General features: G+C 35.3%; 2 protein-coding genes across 3 annotated transcripts; both read left to right on the top strand.

The window, feature by feature from the left end:
* Window positions 1-5565: 5565 nt before the first annotated feature.
* Window positions 5566-8303, top strand: LOC131651997 (serine/arginine-rich splicing factor SR45a). 2 transcript variants are annotated; one of them, XM_058921755.1, is made up of 9 exons: window positions 5566-5708; window positions 5796-5815; window positions 6035-6070; window positions 6221-6319; window positions 6407-6433; window positions 6560-6647; window positions 6759-6908; window positions 7681-7750; window positions 7841-8303. In XM_058921755.1, exons 1-9 carry the CDS (start codon window positions 5706-5708, stop codon window positions 8065-8067), a joined length of 720 nt encoding a protein of 239 aa, XP_058777738.1. In that variant the 5' UTR covers window positions 5566-5705; the 3' UTR covers window positions 8068-8303. The 2 variants fall into 2 exon arrangements, with proteins under 2 accessions (XP_058777738.1, XP_058777737.1); XM_058921754.1 differs by having other exon boundaries at window positions 5567-5708; window positions 6035-6319.
* Window positions 8304-21762: 13459 nt separating this feature from the next.
* LOC131646737 (ankyrin repeat domain-containing protein, chloroplastic) lies at window positions 21763-24894 on the top strand. The gene is made up of 7 exons (XM_058916705.1): window positions 21763-22573; window positions 23040-23116; window positions 23517-23615; window positions 23703-23801; window positions 23974-24072; window positions 24164-24262; window positions 24464-24894. The coding sequence occupies exons 1-7, from the start codon at window positions 21817-21819 to the stop codon at window positions 24590-24592; spliced, it is 1359 nt and encodes a 452-aa protein (XP_058772688.1). The 5' UTR covers window positions 21763-21816; the 3' UTR covers window positions 24593-24894.
* The last annotated feature ends 470 nt before the right edge of the window (window positions 24895-25364 follow it).

Raw genomic sequence — 25364 nt, 5'->3', positions numbered from 1 at the left:
CTCCGGCGAAAATTCCGGCACCTTCTCCGGCGAAACTTCCGGCGGTGTTTTCTCCGGTGAAAATTCTGACAGCACCTCCGACGACTCTTCCAAAGACAAATCCAACATCATTTCGGGTGAAAACTTCGGTGACGCTTCTGTTGTCAACTTCGGTATCTCTTTCGACGAAATTTTCCGATTTGCAACTGCCTCCGGCCAAACCTCCAGATCTACAACTTTTATTGGCAAAGCTATTAGATCTGAAAAGACCATCACCGAAACCACCAGATTCAAGTGTTCAAAATGGATTTATTGAAGCAAATATGAACGAAGAGGTAAACACTACTAAAGAGAAACAAAGCAAATGTAAATGGTGGTACTGTGAAAGAAGTCCAAAACTGAAAAACAAAGCAGAAATGAATGCTACAAGCAATGGAAAAAGGGAAAATTTGAAGGAGAAAAGAGAATTTTTTTTCACTTGCTGGATATGAAACTGAGATAAGTTGGGTTATTGAAAGTGAGGTAAAGGTTGATAAAGTTGGAATTTCGTACTTTTTGGCTATTATTAATGTGTTTTTTTTTAACCTCACACAAAAAAAAACCATTATGTCATCTAAACTTTTTTAATACCAACCCTAAACTCTTTGTTGTGAAATCCCACTTGCTAGAATGTTGGTAAAAAGCCAAGTCCTTTTGAAAACGCCAAGTTTTTTTTTCTCTGCCCTCACGTGATTCTCTATGTTGTCATCATTTCACTATGCTGCATTACTCTTCCCTTTCCACTTATTACGGTTAACTTTTGACCCACTAAATAAATCATGTGATGTATTCTATATTTTTCCACATATTCAGCCTATAGTAGCTAGCTAAGTGACACAATTATTTTCTCCCACTATAGAATATTCTAGAGACATTATGTGCTAAATGGCTAAATTTTGTTGGAAAATTTTAATATGTCATGATGTTTATTTTAGAACCTTGAGGACAAGGTTCAAGTGAACCCGACGACAATGATAGAGAGTGGTTATTAAATATTAGTTAAATATTTAGATAGTATTTTAATATAATAATTAGTATTATTTAAGTTAGTTTATTAGTGGTATTTTTATTACATTTTAGTTGGGCTTTTTAATTATCAATCAAGTGGCCTTTTAGTGTTTAGGCCTTTTGTTAGATTATCCATTTGTGACATTATATAATGTTTTGTCTTTGACACATTTGAGATATCAAAGAAGTGAAATGAAATTTAATTTTTCTAGTTAGTTTTTATTGTCTTTTATTTTACAGCTTTTATTAGTCTTTCTCTAGTTTTGTTAGGGTTCCAAATCAACTTCCTAACATTGTCACTGTCAGTTTTCACGAGAGAGAGAGAATAGCGAGATTGAGATGAGAGCAGAGAGAACGCGTTGAAACCGAGTGAGATCGAACAGAGAGTTACCGTGATAGAGAGAGAGCGCGAGAGAGATAGATGAACAGAGGAGTTTTGTTTTCTTTCTGGAAACGCATTTTTGTGAAAGAAAAAAAAAAGATAACACAAAAGGAGGCCAGGGTTGTTTTTCATAGAAGATGAAAGAGAATCGGATCCGGGTTTGACCCGGTCTGCCCCAAGATGTCTTGTTTTATTTTTCATTGTTAAATTTATTTAGGCCTGTATCCTGTTGAGCCCAACCGAATTGCTTTCTATGCAGCACCTTGTTCCAACAATACACCATGCTGGTAGACTCCCTTCTTTTCTTTGGGCCTCAACCTTGGGCCAACATTTCTTTTATTTACACCCCATTTTACTATTTCTTTTAATTGTTAGTATTCCTTTAACCTTTTTTTTTTAGTTTTATAAATATTTCAAAAAAATACAAAAATACTTTATTTTAATATCAAAACATCAAAAATATGTTAGTTTTGTTTTCCATTTAAAAAATCTCAAAAAAAATATTAGATTAATTCTTCGATCCAAAAATCAATAAACCTTGGTCCAACGCCAAGTCGTCAAATAATTTCTCGATCCAACATTGAGTTTCTTCTTTTAAAAACTTTCTTTAAACCATACTGAAAGATCGAGTGACAAGAAGTGTACACCTCTTGAACACCTCGATTCTTTTGGATTAACACCTTTTTTTTAAAACCTTTCTTAATCAAATCAAAGTGATCAAGTGACAAGAAGTGAACACCTCTTGAATACCTTGATCTTTTGAATTAAAATACATTAATCAAATCAAAGTGATCAAGTGACAAGAAGTGAACACCTCTCGAATACCTTGATCTTTTGAATTAAAATACATTAATCAAATCAAAGTGATCAAGTGACAAGAGGTGAACACCTCTTGAATACCTTGATCTTTTGAATTAAAATACATTAATCAAATCAAAGTGATCAAGTGACAAGAAGTGAACACATCTTGAATACCTTGATCCTTTGAATCAAAACAAATTAATTAACAAAGACAACAAGTAACAATGGGGCTCGCTCCTGTTGAATACCTTGGGTAAAGACGCGCTAGGTGCACACCTATGCTCAATCCTTTACTAAACATCCGCAAATATCTCCTTACCATCTTAAAACTCTTTTCATAAATGAGACACTTAGTCAATTTTATATGTGAACATACTTCCACATGTGAAGATCGAATATCTTCCACTCGAATGCGATGATGGCCAAAATCTTGTCTTACTCTTGATTTAGTCATCCATTCTTGTAGTGATCCCATATCCATGTGCGCGTAGTATTGTTTCCATTTGAAAGCGATCGAGTACCTCTCGCTAAAATCAACACAACAAAACTTTCGTGGTTCCTAGCCCGAACTACGATTGCTCTGACTTTCCCATTGCACGAGGGAATACGTAGGCACAAGATACAAACGTCTTGGCGAGCATAATAATAAAAAATATTTTATTTTTCTTCCCAATAAATAAAACCCTAAAAACCTTTTCTTTTATCTTTTCTCGATTAATAAGCAAAAGAACGCAAACATTACGCTAAACACTTAAACACAAAGCTAACTAAATGGGTCCCATCGAGTACGATGGAGGTGAGGGGTGCTAATACCTTCCCCTTGCTTAACCGACTCCCGAACCCTAATTTGGTTGCGATGACCATCTTATCATTTTCTTTTCTCTTTGTGGGTTTTATCGATATTTTCCCTTTCCTTTTGGAATAAATAAAATTTGGTGGCGACTCTGTTGTATTTCGAGTGAGTGAACACGTCGAGTATTTTTTTACCGCTACAGAAAGTGGCGACTCTGCTGGGGACATACAATCCTAAGAGGGTCAACCCTAGTTTAGTTTGTTTTATGTTTGAGTGTTTGCTTTTGTTTGTTTATTCTTTTGTTTTTTATGCTTATGTTCTTTAAATTCATTCTTGTATTATTTATGTTTCTTTACTCTTGCTTTACCGCTTTTTATTTATTTATTTATGTATATACTTATTTATGAGTATGGGAATGATATTTGAGTGAAGCTCTCAACCCGAGCTTTTGAAAAACAAGAGAAAAACATAAGTTAGGAGGTGGTTGTGTAGTGTTAGTCCCCAAGGTGAACACCTTGAATGGCTAATGCGAAGACCCCACTTGGAGGAGACTTATTCATGAAATTTGTCATAAGATGGTTCGCCCGTCGCATGACAAAAATCTGATTTCGTCGTTAACTCCAAGGACCTTTAGAACCTGTTTAATATATAGAGGTTATGTATTGATCCCCAAGGTGCACTCCTTGTATGATTGGTACGATAACCTCACCTAGAGGATGCATATTCATGAAATTTGTCATAAGATGGTTCACCTATCGCATGATGAAATTCTGATCATGCTCGGATGCCTCTAGGAACCGTTATATCCAAAAACTCTAGAGCTAACCTTGTGAGGGGATTCTTGGGTAAAAGAACATAGAACTGTCTTATTATAAGAAGCTTTCCTCAGTAGGTTCTGTTATCCATTTACATTTATCATTTTAATTCAGTCTATGTATAGCATCGTGTTGCATTCCATATCATATGACATTGCATCATTCCTGCATGTAAAAAATAAAAAATAAATCATGCATCTGCATTCATACATTCAAGTTGTCAACAAAAGACTCATTTCATCTGTCTTCACCCACAAGTGGTTTGTCTACCGTCAAGTTGATTCCTCAACACATTGAATTGGAGGCATGAATCTGAATCCTTTGAGTGATGTCTTGGAGCTTTTTTTAAGGTTTCCCAAATGTGGTCCCTGATTTCAGTCCTTGATGGGCTCAAAACCCTAGTCTGGTGATCTGAGCAAACCTGAGTCTTGATGACTGGTGTCTAATCAATCATAGGTGAATGAATAAATCATTTGAGTCTTGTGATTGTCTTAGAGGTTATTCTCATATTGATTCATCCTTTTCCTGAACTCCCTTTGCTCTTGCACATCCTCGATTGAGTAACAAATAAATAGGTGACTGCTCTGTATACCTGTCTTGAGCTGATGAATGTCTGGAGGTGTAACATCTCAGGGGGTCAAAATTAGGGTATGACAGATGCCCCTATTTAAGTTTCTTTCATCTGGAGGGAGAAAGATTGACATCTTGATCTCTCCTGCGGGAAAGAGACTTAAATATCAAAGAATGCCCGAATTTTGGGCGTTCCTGAGATGTTGCAGCGATAATAAAATCCTTGTGCATGACTCGATCCCGTTGTCGCACTCAGCGGAGGATAGGGAGACAAACTCCTGTAGAAATATGTTATGCGGATTCTGGTGAATGGATGGCAATGCAAAATGCGCAATCCATCTTCTTTAACTAAGTTCTGATACTTAGAAAAAGGTAAACAACTTCCCCTCATTTCGGATGTATAAATTGCGAAACTGATCTCAATTGTGATTTTGGACAATATCTCAAATAAAGAGAAAATCTCCAAGAGTTTGTTTCCTCATCAAACTTCTCACAAGTACTTGTTGGAGAGATACCAAGAAGTAACTTTTATAAAAGGTGTTTCTTGGGAAGATGCAAAACATAACTATTCTCTACACATACAACCACACATGAGTTTATCGTGTAGTTGGTACAGAAAAGAAAAGTTGCAAAAAAAAAAAATTTTTGACAACCAATTGGATGAATGAAAAAGCAAAAAAGGTGTGGTCTTATTCGTCAAAAGCATGTATTAGTCAGAAAAAAGTTCTTTTTGGACAAAAAATAACCTTGAAAGTAATAGGTGTCAAATTTAGAGCAAAGGACAAAAATGACTTAACCATGTACATTGTTTTCTTATATTATAGATATAGATATATTCCAAATTCAACAATACTCTTTATTAATTTTTTTTTCATGTTACATAATAAAAATAATTTAAAAAAAAGTTCCGATTAAAAAAATTTTAAAAAAATAATTAATATTTATAATTTTAAAAAATTGAATATACACATTTTAAAACAAAATTTATAAATGATTTATTAATTTATACCCTTAGTACACATATTAACATGAATCAATCATATTTTGTTATAGTTATTTGTCGATCTAATTTTTGTTATAATTGAAGAATTTATTTTTAATATGAAAAAGTAAAAAAAGTGTAATAAAGAATTTTTTTCGATCTTATTTTTGATATGAAAAATAAAGAATTTGTAATATGAAAAAAACATCTTCAGCAACAACAAAACAGCATTCGTTACATCTCCTAAATCAAAAGTGCGCTCTCACAAAAACGTGAAAAACCCAAACTCTTCGTCGCTGCCGCTTTTTTCTTCATCGTTGTTCGTCGCTTGTGGAAATGGTAAGTTTTCCATCTGGATCTATACCCATTTTGATTCTTCTCAAACCCTATTTAACGATTTCTTGTTATTTCTCAATTATTTTGCAGGCGGATTCTCCTGTAAGAAGGTAACCCTAGAAATCTCTTTGATTATGGAAATTATGATTATATAGTACTTTTTGATCCGATTATCTTCGTTTATGTGTTTGTAATTGGTAAAAATTGATCACTTTTTAGATTTTAGGTTAATGTTAACTATTTTGATCTGTTTTTGGATTTTGATCATCTTTGATAACTGTGCTCCTTGTGAACCTATTTGTTTATCTGGTTATGATGGAATATTTTAGGCTTTCAAGGTCCCCTTCTCCATGGAGGGGTCAATCAAGATCTAGGTCTAGGTCTCCGGCAAGGTCTCTTGAGAGGCACAGGCCCAGGTCTCGGTCTATCGAAATGCAAAGGCCTAGGTCTCGGTCAAGGTCTCTTGAAATGCAAAGGCCTGGGTCTCAATCAAGGCCTCTTGATATGCAGAGGCCTAGATCTCGGTCAAGGTCTCTTGAAAAGCCGAGGCTTAGGTCTCGGTCAAGATCTCCTGATATGCAAAGGCCTAGATCTCCCTCGCGAGGTCGTGGAAGGTTAGTCATTGTTTAGCATTTAATCATTGTTTTTCCAATTTATCCCTTCTATAGTGCTTGATGTCTTCATTGTTTATTTACTGACAGATCAAGATCAAGAAGTCCTCCTGATAGGTTAGTCAATTTTACCTGCAAGTGGTTACAATCCTTTGATTGGAATACTAACTCTACCTTTTTGAGTATTTCTGATAGAAACAACTTTGTTTATGTAATTTGGTTTTGTGATTTTGTTTGTGTTAGGAATGGTGGGGATACACTCTATGTGACTGGCCTATCTTCAAGGGTCACTGAGAGAGACTTAGAGGAACATTTCTCTAAGGAAGGAAAGGTGAGTATTATATTGATTCTCTGTTCTAGTTTACTGAATAATCATCAGAATTTCCCTTGGTGGTGATACTCTAATCTCTGAATGGCTGTTGTGGGTTATTTACTTGATTAGGTTGCTTCATGTTTCCTTGTGGTGGAGCCCCGTACACGTATATCTCGTGGTTTTGCGTTTGTTACTATGGATTCTGTTGAGGATGCAAACCGCTGTATCAAGTACCTGAATCAATCTGTTTTAGAGGGTCGCTATATCACTGTTGAGCGGGTAATGTGTTTTTTAATTAACTACTAGTTGATAAAACACCTATGTTTTTCTTTCTTCTTGACCGGAAGGTTTTGTGCTTACGTTCAGAATGCATTACATCAGCTATGTTGGCAGCAATCAAAGATGACCAGTTCATCCATTTCAACTTTATTGAAACAACATGATCATTGGCAAAAGCCTAAACAGCTAATCAAATGCTTCTGATCAACTTAACATTAGCAACACCTATAATGTTCAACAACTTTACAACTTCAGCATTCACTTTCAACTCAACTAATCAACGGACATTATCAACAACTTTCTAATCAGTCTTTTATGGTATCTCACACCTGGCATTGATCATTAGTGTGTGGATATATTTTTTTCACTAATATCATAAATATAAACTAGACTCTTTTTCTTAATGAAACTTTTCTAGACTGTTTTTCTTAATGAAACTTTTAAAGGGCTCTTACTAAAAAAATTCCAAGTGTTTTCTTTTTACAATTTAATATGACGCGATGGATATACCAGATGATTTAATCTGTTTTATGTTCAAAATGTTACATGGACGATTGGTGCATAATTGTTTTATATCAACAAAATTCTAAGGATTCAGTTTCTCTATTTTATTTCAGTCAAAAAGTGTTTGCTTTTTACAATTTAATATGACGCGATGGATATATCAGATGATTTAAACTGTTTTATGTTCAAAATGTTACATGGACGATTGGTGCATAATTGTTTTATATAAACTAAATTCTAAGGATTCAGTTTCTCTATTTTGTTTCAGTCAAAGAGAAAGCGGCCAAGAACTCCCACACCCGGGCACTATCTTGGGCTGAAAAACACTAGAGAAATTGGTAAGTTTGAGACACTTCTCTAAATGTTGAACCTAATTTATTGCTTGTTTTATGAAATCTTATTGAACTTCATCTTTTGTTGGTCTCAAGGATATCGTGATGATCGTGGAGGTGGAGGAAGGTATCGGGGTGGATATGGTCGTGATGATTATCCATATCGCCGGTCTCCAAGGCACTCACCATATCGAGGTGGCAGGGATTATTCACCACCAAGGCACTCTCCCTATGGTGGTGGAAGGTATAGGAGGGAGAGGTCTAGGTCACCTTATGCTCCATATGGCAGCCCAGATAGGAGGTATGCTCGGGGGCCTAGGTGATATCTTAGAAAAGTTTATTTTGGTATATGTCTGAAGTTTGAAGAAGGAAGGTAAGAACTGTATTTTGACTGTCAGATTGTGCCTATATGTGATGTATGTGCGTTTTGAAGTGATTTGCACTCTGCAGCTATTATTGATGTATCCTTAATAGTCGTTTGTTGGTGACATTGGAGTTATGTTATCACTATATAGTGAAACTTATTAAGTTTTAGTATATTTTTCAACCTTTTCTATTATATTCTTTCGAATAAGTCAAATATTCTGCAGTAGTCTGATATTATATTAGGTCAAACAACAATTCCAAAGCTAAGGGTTTTTAACTTCAAAGCTTGTTGGCCCTTGCATTTGAAATCTTATACTATTTTATTGTGATAAATAACCAAAGTGCAGCGTGATCATTTGGGGGTTTCAAAAAGAAAAACTGGTAACAATGCTAGAACCAAAACTCTTTTCCATCTAAAGTTTAACAACATTTCTTTTGTTTTTGCTCTACAAATAGCTTAGTCATTATAGAAGCTATTTAACCCTTCTAATTGCAAAGCAATTTTTCAGTGTAAGTGGCAAGGCTTAGAACCAACAAGGTTGTGAAGATCATGTTTATGATACTAATTCATCGAGGGATATTCAAATAGTGACCAACACAAATAGAAAATAAAGGATCTATATTTTTTCACCAATCAATTCACAATTTTACAATTAATAAACTTTGGAAAAATAAGTTACGAACGTATTTCAAAAATCCAATATTATATTATTAAGGTTTTTTTATAATTGATACAATTAAATTAAAGTCTAAAAAGCAAATTTCTATTTTTGATTGAAATCTTTTAAAGAGGTCTATCAAATTCTATGAATACTTGTAGCGATTTTGATTCTATTTTAGCAATTGTATGGTTAGAAAGAGAAACATCTACAAAGATACACCATCGTTTAACAAACTACTATTTAAAAATAATTTGTTTCCATCTAGGGGAGATATTTACGTATTCAATATCATACTAGCCATATAAGATATATCAATTCTAATAATATCAAACTAGCCATATAAGATATATCAATTCTAATAAGTTATTCTGTAAAGGGTAAATAGTTTTTTCGCCCCCGATATATAGGCAAGTTTTGAAAACTCTCCGTAAAAAAAAAGTTGTATGGATTGTCCTAACATTTTCAAAATATTTTAATTTTAACCTTAAGCCTGACACATCATCAAAAATGCTGATGTGACTTCATTTTTTTTTATTATTTTTAATTTTGAAGTTATGCCAGATGTGTTCATTTCCTATTGAAAAGTACAATTTGCCCTTGTACATAAAACCACAAAAACACACATAGAGATGGAATCCACTTCTTCTTTCCAACTTGACCACACCCTGTTCCTCTCTTGTCAAATTTCTCCTTTGCAAATTTCTTTTCATGCTTATTCTTTTGTAAATCTTCTTTTGTTCTGCTTCTGTTCTTCTCATGGCTAAATAACAAACTACAGAAATCAACAAATCAACATAACACAAACATTCATGGTGAAAACCTAGATTCCTAATTCGAACACAATTGAAGAAAAAAGAAAGTGTAATCGACAAAAAACAATTGAAGAAAACAATTTCTTCTACTTCAACTCTCAGCTTGAACTTCTCTTCTTCTACTGCGAATTCGAGTAGACCGCGTTTCGATGTTGTTAAGCGGTTGAAGGAGAGTTGTTGTTGTGTCGCGTGGATGAGGTGTTAAAGTCGTTCAGATGTTGATGTTGAGTTTTAAATGGATGTAAGCGGATCAGTTCTGATGGAGCTTCATGTTAATGAGGGTGTAGGTCGCGGACGAAGGTCGCGAACGTTGTTGGTGATGAGTTTTGAACGTTGTTGTCGTGCTCTGGGGTTTGAAGAAATGCTTGAGTTGGAGCAAACTGGGTTAGTCATGTTTCAGGAGTTGGCGAAGAAAAAGATGAAGAAACGATGGTGCAAGAGCGACGAACAACAGGGAGGAACGAAGAAACGAAGAAGGCGGTGGCTAGGGCATGAGAGAGGAAACAAGATTCTTATCCCTAATAAAGAGGGCATTTTGGTAAGTTCATAAAAAATAAACACATGTAGCATTTGGTTTAATTAAAAAACGAAGCCACATCAACATTTTTGATGATGTGTCCTGCTTAAGGTTAAAATTAAAATATTTTGGAAATGTTAGGGCAATCCATGCGACTTTTTTTTACGGGGGGGGGGGGGGGGGGGGGGGGGTTCAAAACTCGCCTATATGGCAGGGGGCGAAAAAACTATTTACCCTTATGTAAATGAACGAAAAGATTCAATTGATGAGATCATGGATACACTCAACTATTAATCATATCATTTTAACATTTTAGATAAAGAAAAATCACAGTTTTATGAAATAAAATTATATGATATTATTCAAATCCATAATCAATGGTAGATATGAGAAGGTTTATGGGAGAATGCGTAGGAAGAGAGAGAAAGAAATGATTCACACATAAAACAAATTCTGTTAGGGCTGCACATGGCTCTGCCAAGTGGCTATAATTGTATGGAGAGAAAATCTAAATCTAGGAGAATAAATTCTGTGAGAAGGACCCATTATGGATATGCATGATAAGGAGAGATAAGGCATCTCGAAGTGTCTCTTTTGCAGGTTTACACTTTATTAATTTCTGCATTTTCTGTACTACTATATCCCATTTGAACTTTAGTACTAAATAAATTCCATTTCTTTCCTAGCTACTTCTGTGTACTTGTTTACTGTTTTCCCTAAATACTAAGTTAATTCTATCAATTTGGTATATAGAGTCGTGATTACGCCACCTTATGAATGGTCCTGACATGAAGAATCATGGAAAATAGAGTTGACACAATCGAATAGAGGATGGATAACTTTGAAGGGACGATGGAAAAAATTCGTCAGCTAGTGATGGAGCAACAATCACGACCGCAAGTAACAGTGGAACAGATTCGACACCTGATTCAAGAGAAACCGGCTCGGAATCATGGGCGAAATGGACGACCATGTGGAAGGGGATATGAGCAAGAAGAATACGATGAAGGGAGTGACCAGAGTATTTTTTCGCGGGAGTCGCGACCACGTCATCATCGTCGCGGAGGCGAATGTGGATCCCAATTTTTTAGAAGTAAACGATTGGAAATTCCAGTATTCAAGGGTGAGGATGCATATGGGTGGATAATGCATATTGAAAGATATTTCCACCTGAATGGAGTGAGGGTGCATGATAAGTTGGAGGCAATGATGCTAGATATGGAGGACAAGGCATTGAACTGATATCAGTGGTGGGAAGAACAAGAAACTTTGAGAACCTAGGATGAATTAAAGTTGGGAGGTTTCAATCGGGTCTTCTACACAACTCGATGGGACCTTTGCGGAGTTTGAGACAAAATGGGACAGTGGTGGAATACATGGAGAAGTTTGAAATGATGGTAGCCCATTTGCGAACGGAGGAGAAAAGCATGTTGGATTCCATTTTTCTAAATGGATTGAAGGAGGAGATTCAAGCAGAATTGAAGCTACATGAGATTCAGAGCTTAGCTGAACTCATGGATAGAGCTTTACTTATCGAGGAAAAGAATGAGGTTCTCACTAAAAAGGGGGGTTCTTTGAGAGATAGAAAGGGGGGGATTCTGAGGATGAAGGATCCTGGAGGTTTTGGGAGTTTTAAGGAGAGTGATAAGGCTAATAATGGGGGGAATGAGAAGTTTAAGGGAAGAAGATTGAATCCTGCTGAATTGGAGGAGAGAAGTAAAAAAGGGCTTTGTGTCAAATGTGGAGACAAATGGAATAGAGAACATGTGTTTAAAATTGTGTGAAGATAGTAGTGAGGGAGAAGAAATAGAAGTGGATAAGGGAGCTCAACAAGAGAAGATGGGGGGGAAAGGTGGAGGAAATGCAGACTTTACAACTCTCTATGCAAAGTAAGGAGGACTTCACTTCCAATAAGTATTTCAAAGTGTGAGTGACAGTGAAGAATAGGGAGTTATTAACTCTAATTGACTCAGAAGCCACCAACAACTTTATTGACTCTAGGTTGGTGGAGGAGTTAGGGTTGAAAGTGGTTGAGACCCATATACTTATGTGATTGAGGTGGGTAATGAAGAAAAAGTCAAAAATCAAGGGATTTGTGAAGGATTAATATTCTAGATGCAAGGAGTGGAATGTAATCAACATTTCTTATTGATGGAGTTGGGAGGCTCGGATATGGTACTAGGAATAGATTGGTTGGCTAGCCTGGGAAACAACGAGGCTAACTTTGGGGATTTATGTTTGAATTGGGAGTGGAAGGGCCAGAAATACAAGATCCAAGGGGATCCTGCTTTGTGCACCAGACAAGCATCTCGGAAAGTAATAGTTAAAGCCTTAACTGATGAAGGAGTTAGGTTCTACCTGCAGACTGTTAGGAGTGAATTAATGGTAAATTCATGTGTTAATATAAGTAATTTCTTCTCTAAACTAATGCAAATTGTGATAGATCCATAGGTTTTTAGTGAGAATTGAACTGAAAAGGTTTAGTTCATGTGTAAAGCAAATCGAATCACTTGTGGGTATTATTGATGCAGGTTTAGAGCTGAACTGGAGCTTTAGGAAAACATGAAGAGGAAAGGAAGCTGGAAGTCTCAAAGGCAAAGCAAAAAGATGAAGTTTGACAAGGGCGCGCCGCGGGAGTTCTAGCCAGCGCCGCGCCAAAGTCTCTGTTTAGGATCGCGCCGCGCACATCCGTTGCCGCGCCGCGGCCTCGGCGTTAAAAGCCCAAAACTTATAAATAGAAGCCCTAGCTTCCAAGTGAAAAACAGATCTTTTGTGAGCGAAATTAGGAGAGCATTCTGAGTTTGCAGTCAAGAACAACAATTGAAGGCCAATTCTTTACCAATCGAAGACATTCCATTGATGAAGATGAATCCCTCCATTAATTCTTGTGTGTTCTTCATGTCTATGGAGAGCTAAATTCCTCTTGTTGAGTTTAAGGTAGTAGTTAACCTATGAATATGCAATGCCATTAATTATTTCCTATGAACAATTGTTTGAATTTATTATCAATAAGAAACCTTGTTTTTACTTTACACCATTGTTGAATCTTTGATCGAAAGAAAGGATTTTAACTTTTGCCCTAGGTTACTATATTGATTCAATCTCAATTGCAGAGATGGAATTGTGATTGAGTTTTCATAATTATCGTTCCTTATTACTATTATCGATATTGATATTTGGAGAGAGATCGAATCTCATACCGGTAAAAGTTTATCTAATTTGATTTGCAGACATGGAATCATATTTGAGGATAAGTGAAGTTAGTAATTCAAATGATTGTTCAATTGTGAATTAATTGATAAGTTGTATAGGAATAGGTTGATGAACCCTAAAGCTCAACATATCTCCTTAATTGTTAACAAACGTTCATTATTTGCAATTAAATTATTGTTTAAATTTGATAGTATCATAATCATAAAATAAATTCAATTACTTTTTCTAACTCAAAATAATTAACTATAGAACGGCAGTGATATTAACCAATCCCTGTGGATACGATATATTACCGAAAATATTTACCCACAAATACTTTCAACAAATTGGCACCGTTGCCGGGGATTGGTGTCAATATTGCTCGCATTGCAATAGTTTTTATTTTGAGTTATTTTTATTTTTCTGGTTGTTTCACGTATTTGTTAGTTTTTGCAGATTTAGTGTATGCGCGACAAAGTTTCCGGCAATCAACTTCTTTTTGATCCCGAGATCGAGAGGACCGCTAGGAGAGGAACACACACTACTATTTTTAGTTATTTACTCAATTTTAGATTTTTTTAGTTATTTACTTAATTTTAGATTTTTTTTGTTTAGTTACTTAATTTTAGATTTTTAGTTTAGTTCCTTTCTTTTAGATTTTTTTGTTTAGTCCTTAATTTTAGAATTTTTGATTAGTACTTAATTTTAGATTTTTTTTTTGTTTAGCTACTTAATTTTAGATTTTTAGTTAGTTACTCTATTTTAGATTTTTTTAGTTTAGCTCCTTTATTTTAGATTTTTAGTTAATTACATTATTTTAGATTTTGTTATTGCAATAGTCTTTTAATTTTGATTTTTGTATAATTTTTTTTATCTTGTTATTTCACTTGTTTGCTAGTTTTGTAGATGTTTGTTTGTCAGAATGTTTGACCCAAATACAAATGACGCAATCCATGCTCAAAACGAGATCCTTTTTCAACAAATGGAGTATCTCTTTCAAAGTGTGTCACAGTTCACACCTCAAGTTAGTGAGTTTCATGATATCGGATGGGGCATACCGGAAGATGCGATGGAGTATCAGATGGCTAACCATGAATACCAACAACAAGGGATTTCACACTATAATCAAGGTTATCAAAGAGGACCCACTGAGTTAGAGGAAACCATGAATCAATTCATGCAATTCTCTTTAAGCATTCAACAAAACCGGGAAACGCAAGATATTCAACTTACCAAATTCTTCACCGAGCAAAACGTAAGTCAAGTCTCAACTTTTCAAAACCCTATGACTTGTGTAGAAACCTGCAATGCTACTTCTATAAGGAGTGTAAAAGTGATTGATGAGGAAGTTGAAAACAATGATGATGACAAGGAAGATGTTGTTGAAAAGGATAATATAGATCATGTAAACATCAAGAAAAATATAGAAAGTGAGTATGAGCTCTCAATAAAGCTACCTTATCCAAGACCTCCAAAAAAAGGAGATGATGTGTTTGTCGAAGGAACAAAAAAGGAGGATATAATCAAAGAAGTCGTGAATGAGTTAGAAACTTCAAAAGTTGAAACTTTTTCAAAAGAGAATATGGTGGACTTAGAGTTGAAGAAGAGTAGTAATGCAAAGGAGCATAAACTCTCATTGGAATTACTTCCTATAAAAGTTCCTAATAAAGAAGGGAATGAGAGTCATTACTTTCGGCCAATGAAAATGTTTAGCCGTTTGCAAATCACCATCCCATCTTTAGATGGTTTAGAGTTAAAGCCAAAATTTGTCAAATTCATCAAGGATAGGTTCTCACCGATGAAGAAATTAACGGATAAGAAGGTTATCTCTCTTGAGGAGAGGAAAATAAAAATGAAGGAAGAGAGATCGCGAGTTGAAGTGGTAAGAATTAAGGATGAAGAAATCAAACAAGCAAACTTTAAATACTTTTGGGGCTTCACATTGGTAAGAAAAGTACCAAGGAAAAGAGACAATGGTTGATGATTCAACCATGAACCGTCAAGCCATGCGACGTTAAACGAGGCACTTCGTGGGAGGTAACCCACACTTCTAATGTTTTATTTTGTTTTGTTTTTTTTTTATTTCAGGAAATAATAAGGGGACCTTTCTGGTGAAAGCTAGGAAGAATCAATTGATATGGCAATACCCTTTGTGAGTCAACCCTCTCGGGCTTGTTCTGAAACATTGAGGTCAATGTTTAGTTCAAGTTTGGGGGTGGATTTACTCTTTTGCATTTTTCAATTTTATGCTTTTATGTTTGTTATTTGTCCCCAGTTTAGAATGAGTAGTCCCATAGCATAATGAAAATCTCAAGCAAAGTACCAACAACGGAGCAACATGCGTGAAAGTGGTAGTGAGTGAAGTGAAAATTTTTGAAAATTTTTTTAGTTCACTTAATTTTTCAATAAAGTGACAAAGCAGGTATGGATTTTTGAACTCAAACTCCTAATGTGTGCATGAAACTTAGGTTGTTAGTAAATACTTAACAGAAGTTCTTTATGGTACACTATTTTATTGGATCGGTTTAGCCTTAACCATTGTGAGGAAAGCCTTCCATTGTTTACTATATGCAGGAGACCATCAATTGTTTTGACTTGTTTGTATCATGCTAAACCGTTTGTTGCATCGTTTGTGGAAATCTGTGAAAGTGATTTAGGCACTTGTTTGAATCTGAGAGTTCTTTTAACCAATTCCAATGTAAAACTTATTTTCTTCTGTGAGAGTGTGATCCTTTGCTAACCATTCTTTGAGCCTGAGGTCAAGATAAGCATCATAATATGCACCAAGGAAAATACCTGGTGAGTTTTGATCTCAATAAAAAAGTTTTGTTTCGAACCATCAACCATAAAATTTGGTGATGTGTTTTCTCTTTGACCTTTCTTAGAAAGTAGGGGAGCATTCACACAATCTAAGTACAGGTTGATCTCCAAGTTGGGGAGAATCACAATCCGAAGAAAAGTAAGTACAAGTGGTAAGCGGTGAAGGACAAAAGAAATTCGTAGCTCGGAAAAAAAAATTATATATGAAAAAAAAAAGAACAACATTTGAATATAACGGTTGTTGGAAAAAATAGAGAGAAAAAGAAAAACCGAGCTACGAATGAGAAAAGATGACCGGGTGAGAAAGCAAAAGTTATAGAGAAGGAGGAATGAGTTATGATTCGGATGCTTCCCTAGATTAGGAACAACCCTTGATTATCTTCTTTTCTTTGAATCTAAACCACATTACAACCTTAGAAAGACCTTCTGATTCTCATATTCCACAAGACTTGATGCTAACAATTTGGTGAACGTATGATATGGATCTTTGTTGATTTAATTGATTGGATGAGTGTTTAACCCCTCTTTTATTCATCATACTTTTTAATGAGAGTGATTAGTGCTGATTCAATTTCAATTGTGTAGTGTTTTGAACTTCTGGAGGTAATTTGCTTTCAAAATTTGTTTCGTGTATATGTTCTGAGCTTGCAGGAAGAGGAGGAGTATTTGACTTGGTTACTGAATTGAACCACTTGAAAAAACCTTTTTGAAAAACTTGTTGCATGATTGTCGGTATGTTTAGTTGGAGGTAAGTAATTTTGTTTAGGGACAAACAAAGCTCTAAGTTGGGGAGAGTTTGTTAGGAGTGAATTAATGGTAAATTCATGTGTTAAAATATAAGTAATTTCTTCTCTAAACTAATGCAAATTGTGATAGATCCATAGGTTTTTAGTGAGAATTGAACTGAAAAGGTTTAGTTCATGTGTAAAGCAAATCGAATCACTTGTGGGTATTATTGATGCAGGTTTAGAGCTGAACTGGAGCTTTAGGAAAACATGAAGAGGAAAGGAAGCTGGAAGTCTCAAAGGCAAAGCAAAAAGATGAAGTTTGACAAGGGCGCGCCGCGGGAGTTCTAGCCAGCGCCGCGCCAAAGTCTCTGTTTGGGATCGCGTCGCGCACATCCGTTGCCGCGCCGCGGCCTCGGCGTTAAAAGCCCAAAACTTATAAATAGAAGCCCTAGCTTCCAAGTGAAAAACAGATCTTTTGTGAGCGAAATTAGGAGAGCATTCTGAGTTTGCAGTCAAGAACAACAATTGAAGGCCAATTCTTTACCAATCGAAGACATTCCATTGATGAAGATGAATCCCTCCATTAATTCTTGTGTGTTCTTCATGTCTATGGAGAGCTAAATTCCTCTTGTTGAGTTTAAGGTAGTAGTTAACATATGAATATGCAATGCCATTAATTATTTCCTATGAACAATTGTTTGAATTTATTATCAATAAGAAACCTTGTTTTTACTTTACACCATTGTTGAATCTTTGATCGAAAGAAAGGATTTTAACTTTTGCCCTAGGTTACTATATTGATTCAATCTCAATTTGCAGAGATGGAATTGTGATTGAGTTTTCATAATTATCGTTCCTTATTACTATTATCGATATTGATATTTGGAGAGATCGAATCTCATACCGGTAAAAGTTTATCTAATTTGATTTGCAGACATGGAATCATATTTGAGGATAAGTGAAGATAGTAATTCAAATGATTGTTCAATTGTGAATTAATTGATAAGTTGTATAGGAATAGGTTGATGAACCCTAAAGCTCAACATATCTCCTTAATCGTTAACAAACGTTCATTATTTGCAGTTAAATTATTGTTTAAATTTGATAGTATCATAATCATAAAATAAATTCAATTACTTTTTCTAACTCAAAATAATTAACTATAGAACGGCAGTGATATTAACCAATCCCTGTGGATACGATATATTACCGAAAATATTTACCCACAAATACTTTCAACACAGACCTTGAATACTGACACATGTGCTTCTCCAAATCAGTTGACAGGATGGGGGGAAGTATTGGGTCCTTTTGAAGATGTGTTCCATTTGCCTACATGATTACCTCCCATGAGGGAGCATTATCATGCTATTAGGCTTAAGGCTTAAGCTATTATACCTAATCTTAGGCCATATAAGTATCTATTCTACTAGAAGAATGGAATTGAGAAAATAGTGAGAGATATACTGCAAGCTGGCATCATAAGACATAACACTAGTCCTTTTTCAAGCCCAGTTTTGTTGGTAAAGAAAAAAGACGGGGGATGGAGATTCTATACTGATTATAGGGCTTTGAATAAGGTTACCATTCCTATCAAATTTCCCATACTTGTCATTGAGGAGGTGTTACTATTTTCTCTAAGCTAAATTTGAAATTTGGATACCATTAAATCAAGATGAAGGAGAAGGATATAGCCAAAACAACATTTAGAACCCATGAGGGTCACTATGAGTATCTAGTGATGCCTTTTGGATTGACAAATGCCTCATCAACATTCCAAGCTCTCATGAATGAAGTTTTGAGGTCTTTATTTAAAAAATCCTGCTTGGTTTTCTTTGATGACATATTGATCTATATCAAGAGTAGGGAGGAACATAAGGAAAATCTCACTATGGTTTTAAAGGTGCTCCAAGATCAGAAATTATATGCTAACGAGAAGAAGTGTTCTTTTGGGCAAGAAGAGGTTGAGTATTTGGGGCATATCATTTTCTGACAAGAAGTATCAGTTGACCCCAAAAAAGATAGATGGTATGCTAAAATGGCCTAGACCTAAGGATGTGAAGGGGCTAAGGGGATTCTTAGGTCTAACTGGACACTATAGGAAGTTTGTGAGAAATTATGGGAAAATTGATTAGCCTCTAACCCAACTACTGAAGAAGGACATCTTCCATTGGAATAATGAAGTTTAAGTCGCATTTTAGGGGTTAAAAATAGCTATGACCACTATCCCTGTTTTAGCCATGCCAGACATTGAAAAAAAAATTGTGCTGGAAACTGATGCTTCAGGTAGGGGAATAGGGGATGTCCTCATGAAAGGAGGAAAACCTATTTGTTATATGAGTCATACTTTACTTGACAAGGCCCAACAAAAGTTAGTTTATGAGAGGGAACTCATGGCTATTATGATTGCCATTCAAAAATGGCGACCCTACTTACTTAGCAGGCACTTCAAGGTTCATATTAACCAGAAAAGTCTCAAGTTCATCACCCAATAGAGAATTATGGGGGAAGAACAACATAAGTGGTTATCTAAACTTCTAGGGTTTGACTTTGAGGTTAAGTATAAACCAGGAAGGGAAAATAATGCTACAAATTCTTTATCAAGGCAGATGCAGTATGCCCACATCACCACAATTTAGTGTGAAGCCTGGGAAGGATTGGAAGAGGAAATTCATAAGGATGATAAGCTGAGAGCTATTGCGCAGTCATTAGTTTCAGACCCTTATAGCCATAAAGGGTTCTGGCTTAAAGGGGGGAGGTTATATCATGATGGTAGAGTAGTAATTCCAAAGAACTCACTAAGAGTGGCTTGGATTTTAAATGAATTTCATGATACAAATGTAGGAGGAAATTTTGGACACTTAAGGACTTACAAAAGAATTACTAGTGTGGTGTATTAGGAAGGAATGATAAAGAAAATTCAAGAGTATGTGCAGGCTTGTGAAGTGTGCCCGAGAAACAAATATCAGACATTGACACCTGGAGGGTTGATCTAACCTTTACCAATACCAACACTGATATGGAGTGATATATCAATGGATTTCATTGGAGGATTGCCTAAAGTACAAGGAGTAGATCCAGTGATCGTAGTTGTGGACAGGCTAACAAAATATGCTCATTTCCTTCCTGACAACCACCCTTACACAACCAAAGACATTGTCGAGTTGTTCACTCAGGAAGTGGTCAGATTACATGGATTTCATAGATCTATAGTATCTGACAGAGATAAAGTTTTCTTAAGCAATTTCTGATATGAATTGTTTAAACAGTCAAGGACTGAGTTAAAATATAGCAGTGCATATCACCCTCAATCGGATGGGCAAACTGAAGTGGTGAATATATGCTTAGAAACCTATTTAAGGTGTGTGACTGACATGAAACTCAAGCAGTGGCCTAAGTGGTTAGCTTGGGCAGAATATTGGTATAACACCAATTACCACCCTTCATTGAAGACTATACCTTTAGAGGCTCTGTATGGGAGAGCACCTCTTGTGTTAGTCAAAGGAGACACACTTTTTTCAACAATATATGAGGTCAACAAGATGACTGCTGAAAGAAATGTGATGCTTAAAAAATTGCAGGAGCAGTTGCTTAAGGCTCGGGATGTTATGAGGAGCTAAGCCAATAAGCATAGAAGAGAAGTGGACTATGAGGTGGGAGAGATGTTTTTTTTTGAAGATCCAACCTTACAAGATGAAGAAATTAGCTAAGAGGGTGAATAAGAAATTAAGTCCTAGGTATTATGGACCTTATGAGATACTACAATAAATAGGGGCAGTGGCATACAAGTTGAAATTGTCAGAACACACGAGAGTACACCCAGTTTTCCATGCATCTCTTTTAAAGAAAGCTACCACACCTTCTATGGAACCTCAACCACTGCCAACTTGTATGAATGAGGAGTGGTGCCTTGAACCTACCCTTGAGAAGGTGATGGGTGTTAGGAAGCATGAGCAGGGGGAGGTAGAGATTTTAGTGAAGTGGAAAAATCTACCATATTTTGAAAATTCTTGGGAATTAAGAGACAAGATGAGGACAAAATTTCCAACAAATCTCCTTAAGGTCAAAGAGAGTCTTGAAGGGGAGATAATTGGAGATATGAGAAGTTTTATGAGAGGACACGTAGGAAGAGAGAGAAATGAATGATTCACTCATAAAACAAATTCTGTTAGATCTGCACATGATTACGCCAAGTGGCTACAGTTGTATGGAGAGAGAATCTAAATCTAGGAGAATAAATTCTGTGAGAGGGACCCATTATTGGTATGCATGAATTGAGTGGAGAAATCCTCCTAAGAGAGATAAGGCATTTCGAATTGCCTCTTTTGCAGCTTTCCACTTTATTAATTTTTACATTTTATGTATTATTAGATCCCATTTAAACTCTAGTACTCAGTAAATTCCATTTCTTTCTTAGCTACTTCTGTGTACTTGGTTATTGTTTTCCCTAAATACTAAGTTGATTCTATTAATCAATCATATTTTTTGATAGAAGAAAATGAATATTGAGTCCAATTTCCCCTAATGTAAGAGTGTGAAAAGAAGGTCCAAACTCAAGTTTTTTTAAAAAAATAGTTGCTTTAAATTTCTCGACCTTTTGACTTAGGATTAATGAGTTATTTTTTGAATAAAAAAAAAAACAGAAGGGGGTATGACTCAATGGTAGAGATTCACTTTGACGTGGTAGAAGTCATCCGTTTAAACTTAAATATTCCTAAATTCAATTTGAATTTTTCAATTTTGATATGATATTCATGTAACCATACTCTAGAGTTCGAACTCACATCCATCTAATATCGCTATACAGTTTTCAATAGAATTGCCTTATCGGTACTAATTTCTTTAATAGTTATAATGTGTTTATACTGTTTATTTTTTAAAAATGTTTTATAATTAAAACCTATTTTTTATAAGATAGATGAGAAGAAAAATCTATTTTTAAGAAATAGAGAAGTTTTGGGGAATGAATGAATGAATGTTACCAATTGCAAGAGCAGCATCAACAACAACAATGTTCAATTTCTCCACACTAGTGCAAAATCCTCAATCCAACACACTCTTCTTCTCTCCCTTCCCATTCTCCCCTTCTTCTCCCACGCCCCGCAAATTTCACTCTCTCAAACTCCCCACAAACTCTAACCTCCACAATTCCCTCTCCTCATCCTTCCAAAACGACAACGACGAAGAACATGTAATCGGAGACTGTCTCGTCTTCGAGGAAGGCATTTTCGAAGACCCCATTTTTCCCACTTCCTCCGACAACCTCGTAGACAACAAAAAACCAAAACCCACTTCGAAGAAGAAAAAAAAGGTAACAATTAAGTCGGAGAATTTGGTCCCTGACAAGTGGAGAGAAGTGCAAGCAGAGTTAAACATAACGAAGAAAGAGGGACGTAAGATAGCTCAGGAGATTGAGTTCAATAGTAAGGTTTTGAAGAAGAAAATAGGGTTGGTTCCTTTGAGGGACATGAATTTGGAGGACTATAGAGCTTATAAAGAAGCTATGTTGGCTAAGTTGAAACCTATGGTTCTTGATAAGCCTCCAAGTTTTAGTTTTGCTGAGAAAGAGGAGGAGGAGGAGGAAGAGTTGGAAGATGAATTGAATGATGGGTTTAGGGAAGAACGTGTTGAGCCTAAGAATCCTAGGTGGGCTGTTTATGGGAGAGGTTTGGAGGATGTCAATGAGTTTTTGAATAGTCCAAGTTATGAACTTGCTGTTCAGAAAACTGAAGGTAATTGGTATCTATCTACCTTTTCTTTTTGGTTTTGGTTTTGATTTTGTGTGGATGTTGTTGAGGAGTATTACTTGTACTTGATGGCTTCATATTGAATACATGTTTGAGAGTTAACTTCTATCACTTCCATTTTTTAAATTACTACCAGTGTCTACGTGTCAGTGTTAGTGTTATACTCGTATATAGTATTAAGTATTGGGTCTGTGTCGGGGCTTCATAGATTATGATTGATGAAGTTTATCCAAAATGGCTCTTAAATTAGTGCTACATTAGACCTCATGGCATTTCATTGATGATGATATAGACGGAGTAATTTAATTATGATGAAGTGTGTCATTTTATTCGGTGATTGTTGAATTCGAGAAAATCTTTATCTTGATCACTGTTGCTTCTCATAGTTTTTCAAATATGGTTTTTAAGTGTTGGGATTTTCATTTTCATTCTTTTGTGGTTGTGTGAATAGGTCGTCCTAAGTTGTTTACGAAGGAGGAGAAGGCTTTGTTGAGTATGAATAAGCCAGACTTGTCAGTTGCTACTTCAGTAAGTATTCTTACTTTGTCGGAAAATAAGAACTTTCTTGTTTTCCTTCATTTCGATGTTGAGTAGTTGCATTAGTTGCTCATGTTGTTAGTCTTGTTGGGCTGATATCTTGGACCATGGTTATCAGTATCTTAGGATGCATGCAAGTCATATTTCGATTCAATACTAAACTGAACTCAACTGATACAGATCTTATGACTCGTAATAAATTTTGATTCATGAATTGGAAAATAGGTTGTCCAATTCATGATCTGAATCTCGATTTGATATCCATGTTTGGGACTAAAACATTGTTGCGTTTTTTTTAAAATGTTAGGACTAAGAAACATTGTTGCCTTTGGTGAATAATCTTTACATTTATTTTTTTAATGGCTAATAGCCCAATACTTGTTATTTATAGGATAAATGGCTTCCTCTGCACACTTTTGCTGCTAGCGCAGAATCTTTCCTCTTAGAAACTTTGTTGAAGCATGGGGTTGATATTAATGCTATGGATAAGGTACGCGAAAACAAAATTTTACCCAGAAGATTAGAATGCGTGGAATCCTCTATTCAAACTATTGTGATTTGTTTTACTTTTTTTTAGGATGGTTTGACCGCTCTCAACAAATCGATAATTGGAAGAAAGCATGCCATAACCAATCATCTCCTACGAAACTCGGCCAATCCTTTTGTACAAGATAATGTGAGTAAAAAAAGTTACTTATTTGGGGACCGTGTCGTTGAAAGTTGCATACGTGAGCCTTTATTTGTTGGTTTTCTTCTGTGGTTTATATTTTGTGCTCTTTCCTATCCCTACCGAAAACTCATCGCCGATATCATTACATCTCAGGCTTTGTTGTTTGTGCTTGAAACAGGATGGAGCCTCCTTAATGCATTATGCTGTACAAACAGCTTCTGTCCCAACAATTAAAGTGCTTTTGTTGTATAATGTGGATATAAATCTTCAGGACAATGTATGGTTAATTGTTCCAACACTTAGCTTATCTATTTCTTATACTTTTGTGGAGCAGTGTTTGAGAACTTAATTCATTTGCTCTGTCTTAGGATGGCTGGACACCATTACATCTTGCAGTTCAAACTCAGAGAAATGATGTAGTAAAGCTTCTGCTGATTAAAGGCGCTGATAAGACATTAAAAAACAAGGTAATTGTATTTTAATATAGACACTGACACAAACACCAGACATCAGACATGACTCTAATACACAAACACTTGATACACAAACACTAGTTATAATTTGAAAACGAAAGTAATTAAATGGAGCCACTTGTGTAACAACCTAAGAGTGGCGATTTCTTTTACATTGAAATTTTTTTATTTCAATTTTTCTTTTGTTTGTCTCAGGATGGTTTAACTCCACTTGACCTTTGCCTCTACTCTGGTCAAAGTATCAGAACATATGAGTTGATCAAGTTGTTGAAACAGCCTCCAAGACGCTTTAGAAATACTCGAAAGAAAGAATACGTCTCTTAGAGACTTGGACTAACTATTGAAGAGTAGACATTGCCATGTTTTGCATCATAGCCCTTCAGCATATGGAAATTTTAGGACAAGTATGTTATTGTATTGTATTCAACATTGTATACAAAATATGACAGGAAAGTAGAAATGTTTTCATGAGAAGGAAAATATTTTCATCAAGCTAATCCAATGAAACCACATTGGCTTTGGTTTAGCAGAAAACATGGCTAAAGCTAATTAAATACTCTATCCAGAATAAAACATGAAGAGAAATTATTGTATCTGAAAAGTTAGTGTATCTGGTTAAAAATTAACCTTCATATCAAATTTTTAGATACAGTTTTTGCTTAAATTTTACTTTCGCTGGAGTATTTACTAGCATTTGTGGTGTAATTTGAATCGTTTTTAAAGTATCCGGTTTAAAAATAAAATTACATACAGCTTGATTTTGACGACACATTTTTAAAATAATGTTTGATTCAAATTAATGCGAATTAATTTATATGGAGGAATTTATATTTTGTAGTTATCTGGTTTTAATGTAGTACAAGTTAATGGGGGCCGCAATAGATGGCGAAATTCTCCCTTAAAAGAATTTAATACTGTTGCGTGTTCAAGGCCGAGATCGAATTCAGGATTTCTGATTAAGTTGAAGGAGATTTTTTATCATCTCATTCAAATACATTTGATCAATTAATTGTATAATTGCATGATAAAATTGTGTGCCTTGTGGAATGTCTATATCATTTGGAAGAATTATGAATTTTAATGAAATGATATAATG

This window comes from Vicia villosa, linkage group LG2 (genome assembly GCF_029867415.1).
Source record: "Vicia villosa cultivar HV-30 ecotype Madison, WI linkage group LG2, Vvil1.0, whole genome shotgun sequence".
Classification (NCBI taxonomy): Eukaryota; Viridiplantae; Streptophyta; class Magnoliopsida; order Fabales; family Fabaceae; genus Vicia; species Vicia villosa.
Note: the sequence above shows the minus strand (reverse complement) of the source record. Positions and strands in the feature narration are given on the sequence as shown.

What these genes read in the sequence shown, in the direction of transcription:
- LOC131646737 (XM_058916705.1), top strand. Translation starts at nt 21,817, where the DNA reads ATGTTACCAATTGCAAGAGCAGCATCAACAACAACAATGTTCAATTTC. An exon ending in ATATTAATGCTATGGATAAG is followed by an intron (nt 23,616 to 23,702) that starts GTACGCGAAAAC and finishes ACTTTTTTTTAG; the next exon opens with GATGGTTTGACCGCTCTCAA. An exon ending in ATATAAATCTTCAGGACAAT is followed by an intron (nt 24,073 to 24,163) that starts GTATGGTTAATT and finishes GCTCTGTCTTAG; the next exon opens with GATGGCTGGACACCATTACA.
- LOC131651997 (XM_058921754.1), top strand. An exon ending in CCCTCGCGAGGTCGTGGAAG is followed by an intron (nt 6,320 to 6,406) that starts GTTAGTCATTGT and finishes ATTTACTGACAG; the next exon opens with ATCAAGATCAAGAAGTCCTC. An exon ending in ATTTCTCTAAGGAAGGAAAG is followed by an intron (nt 6,648 to 6,758) that starts GTGAGTATTATA and finishes TTACTTGATTAG; the next exon opens with GTTGCTTCATGTTTCCTTGT.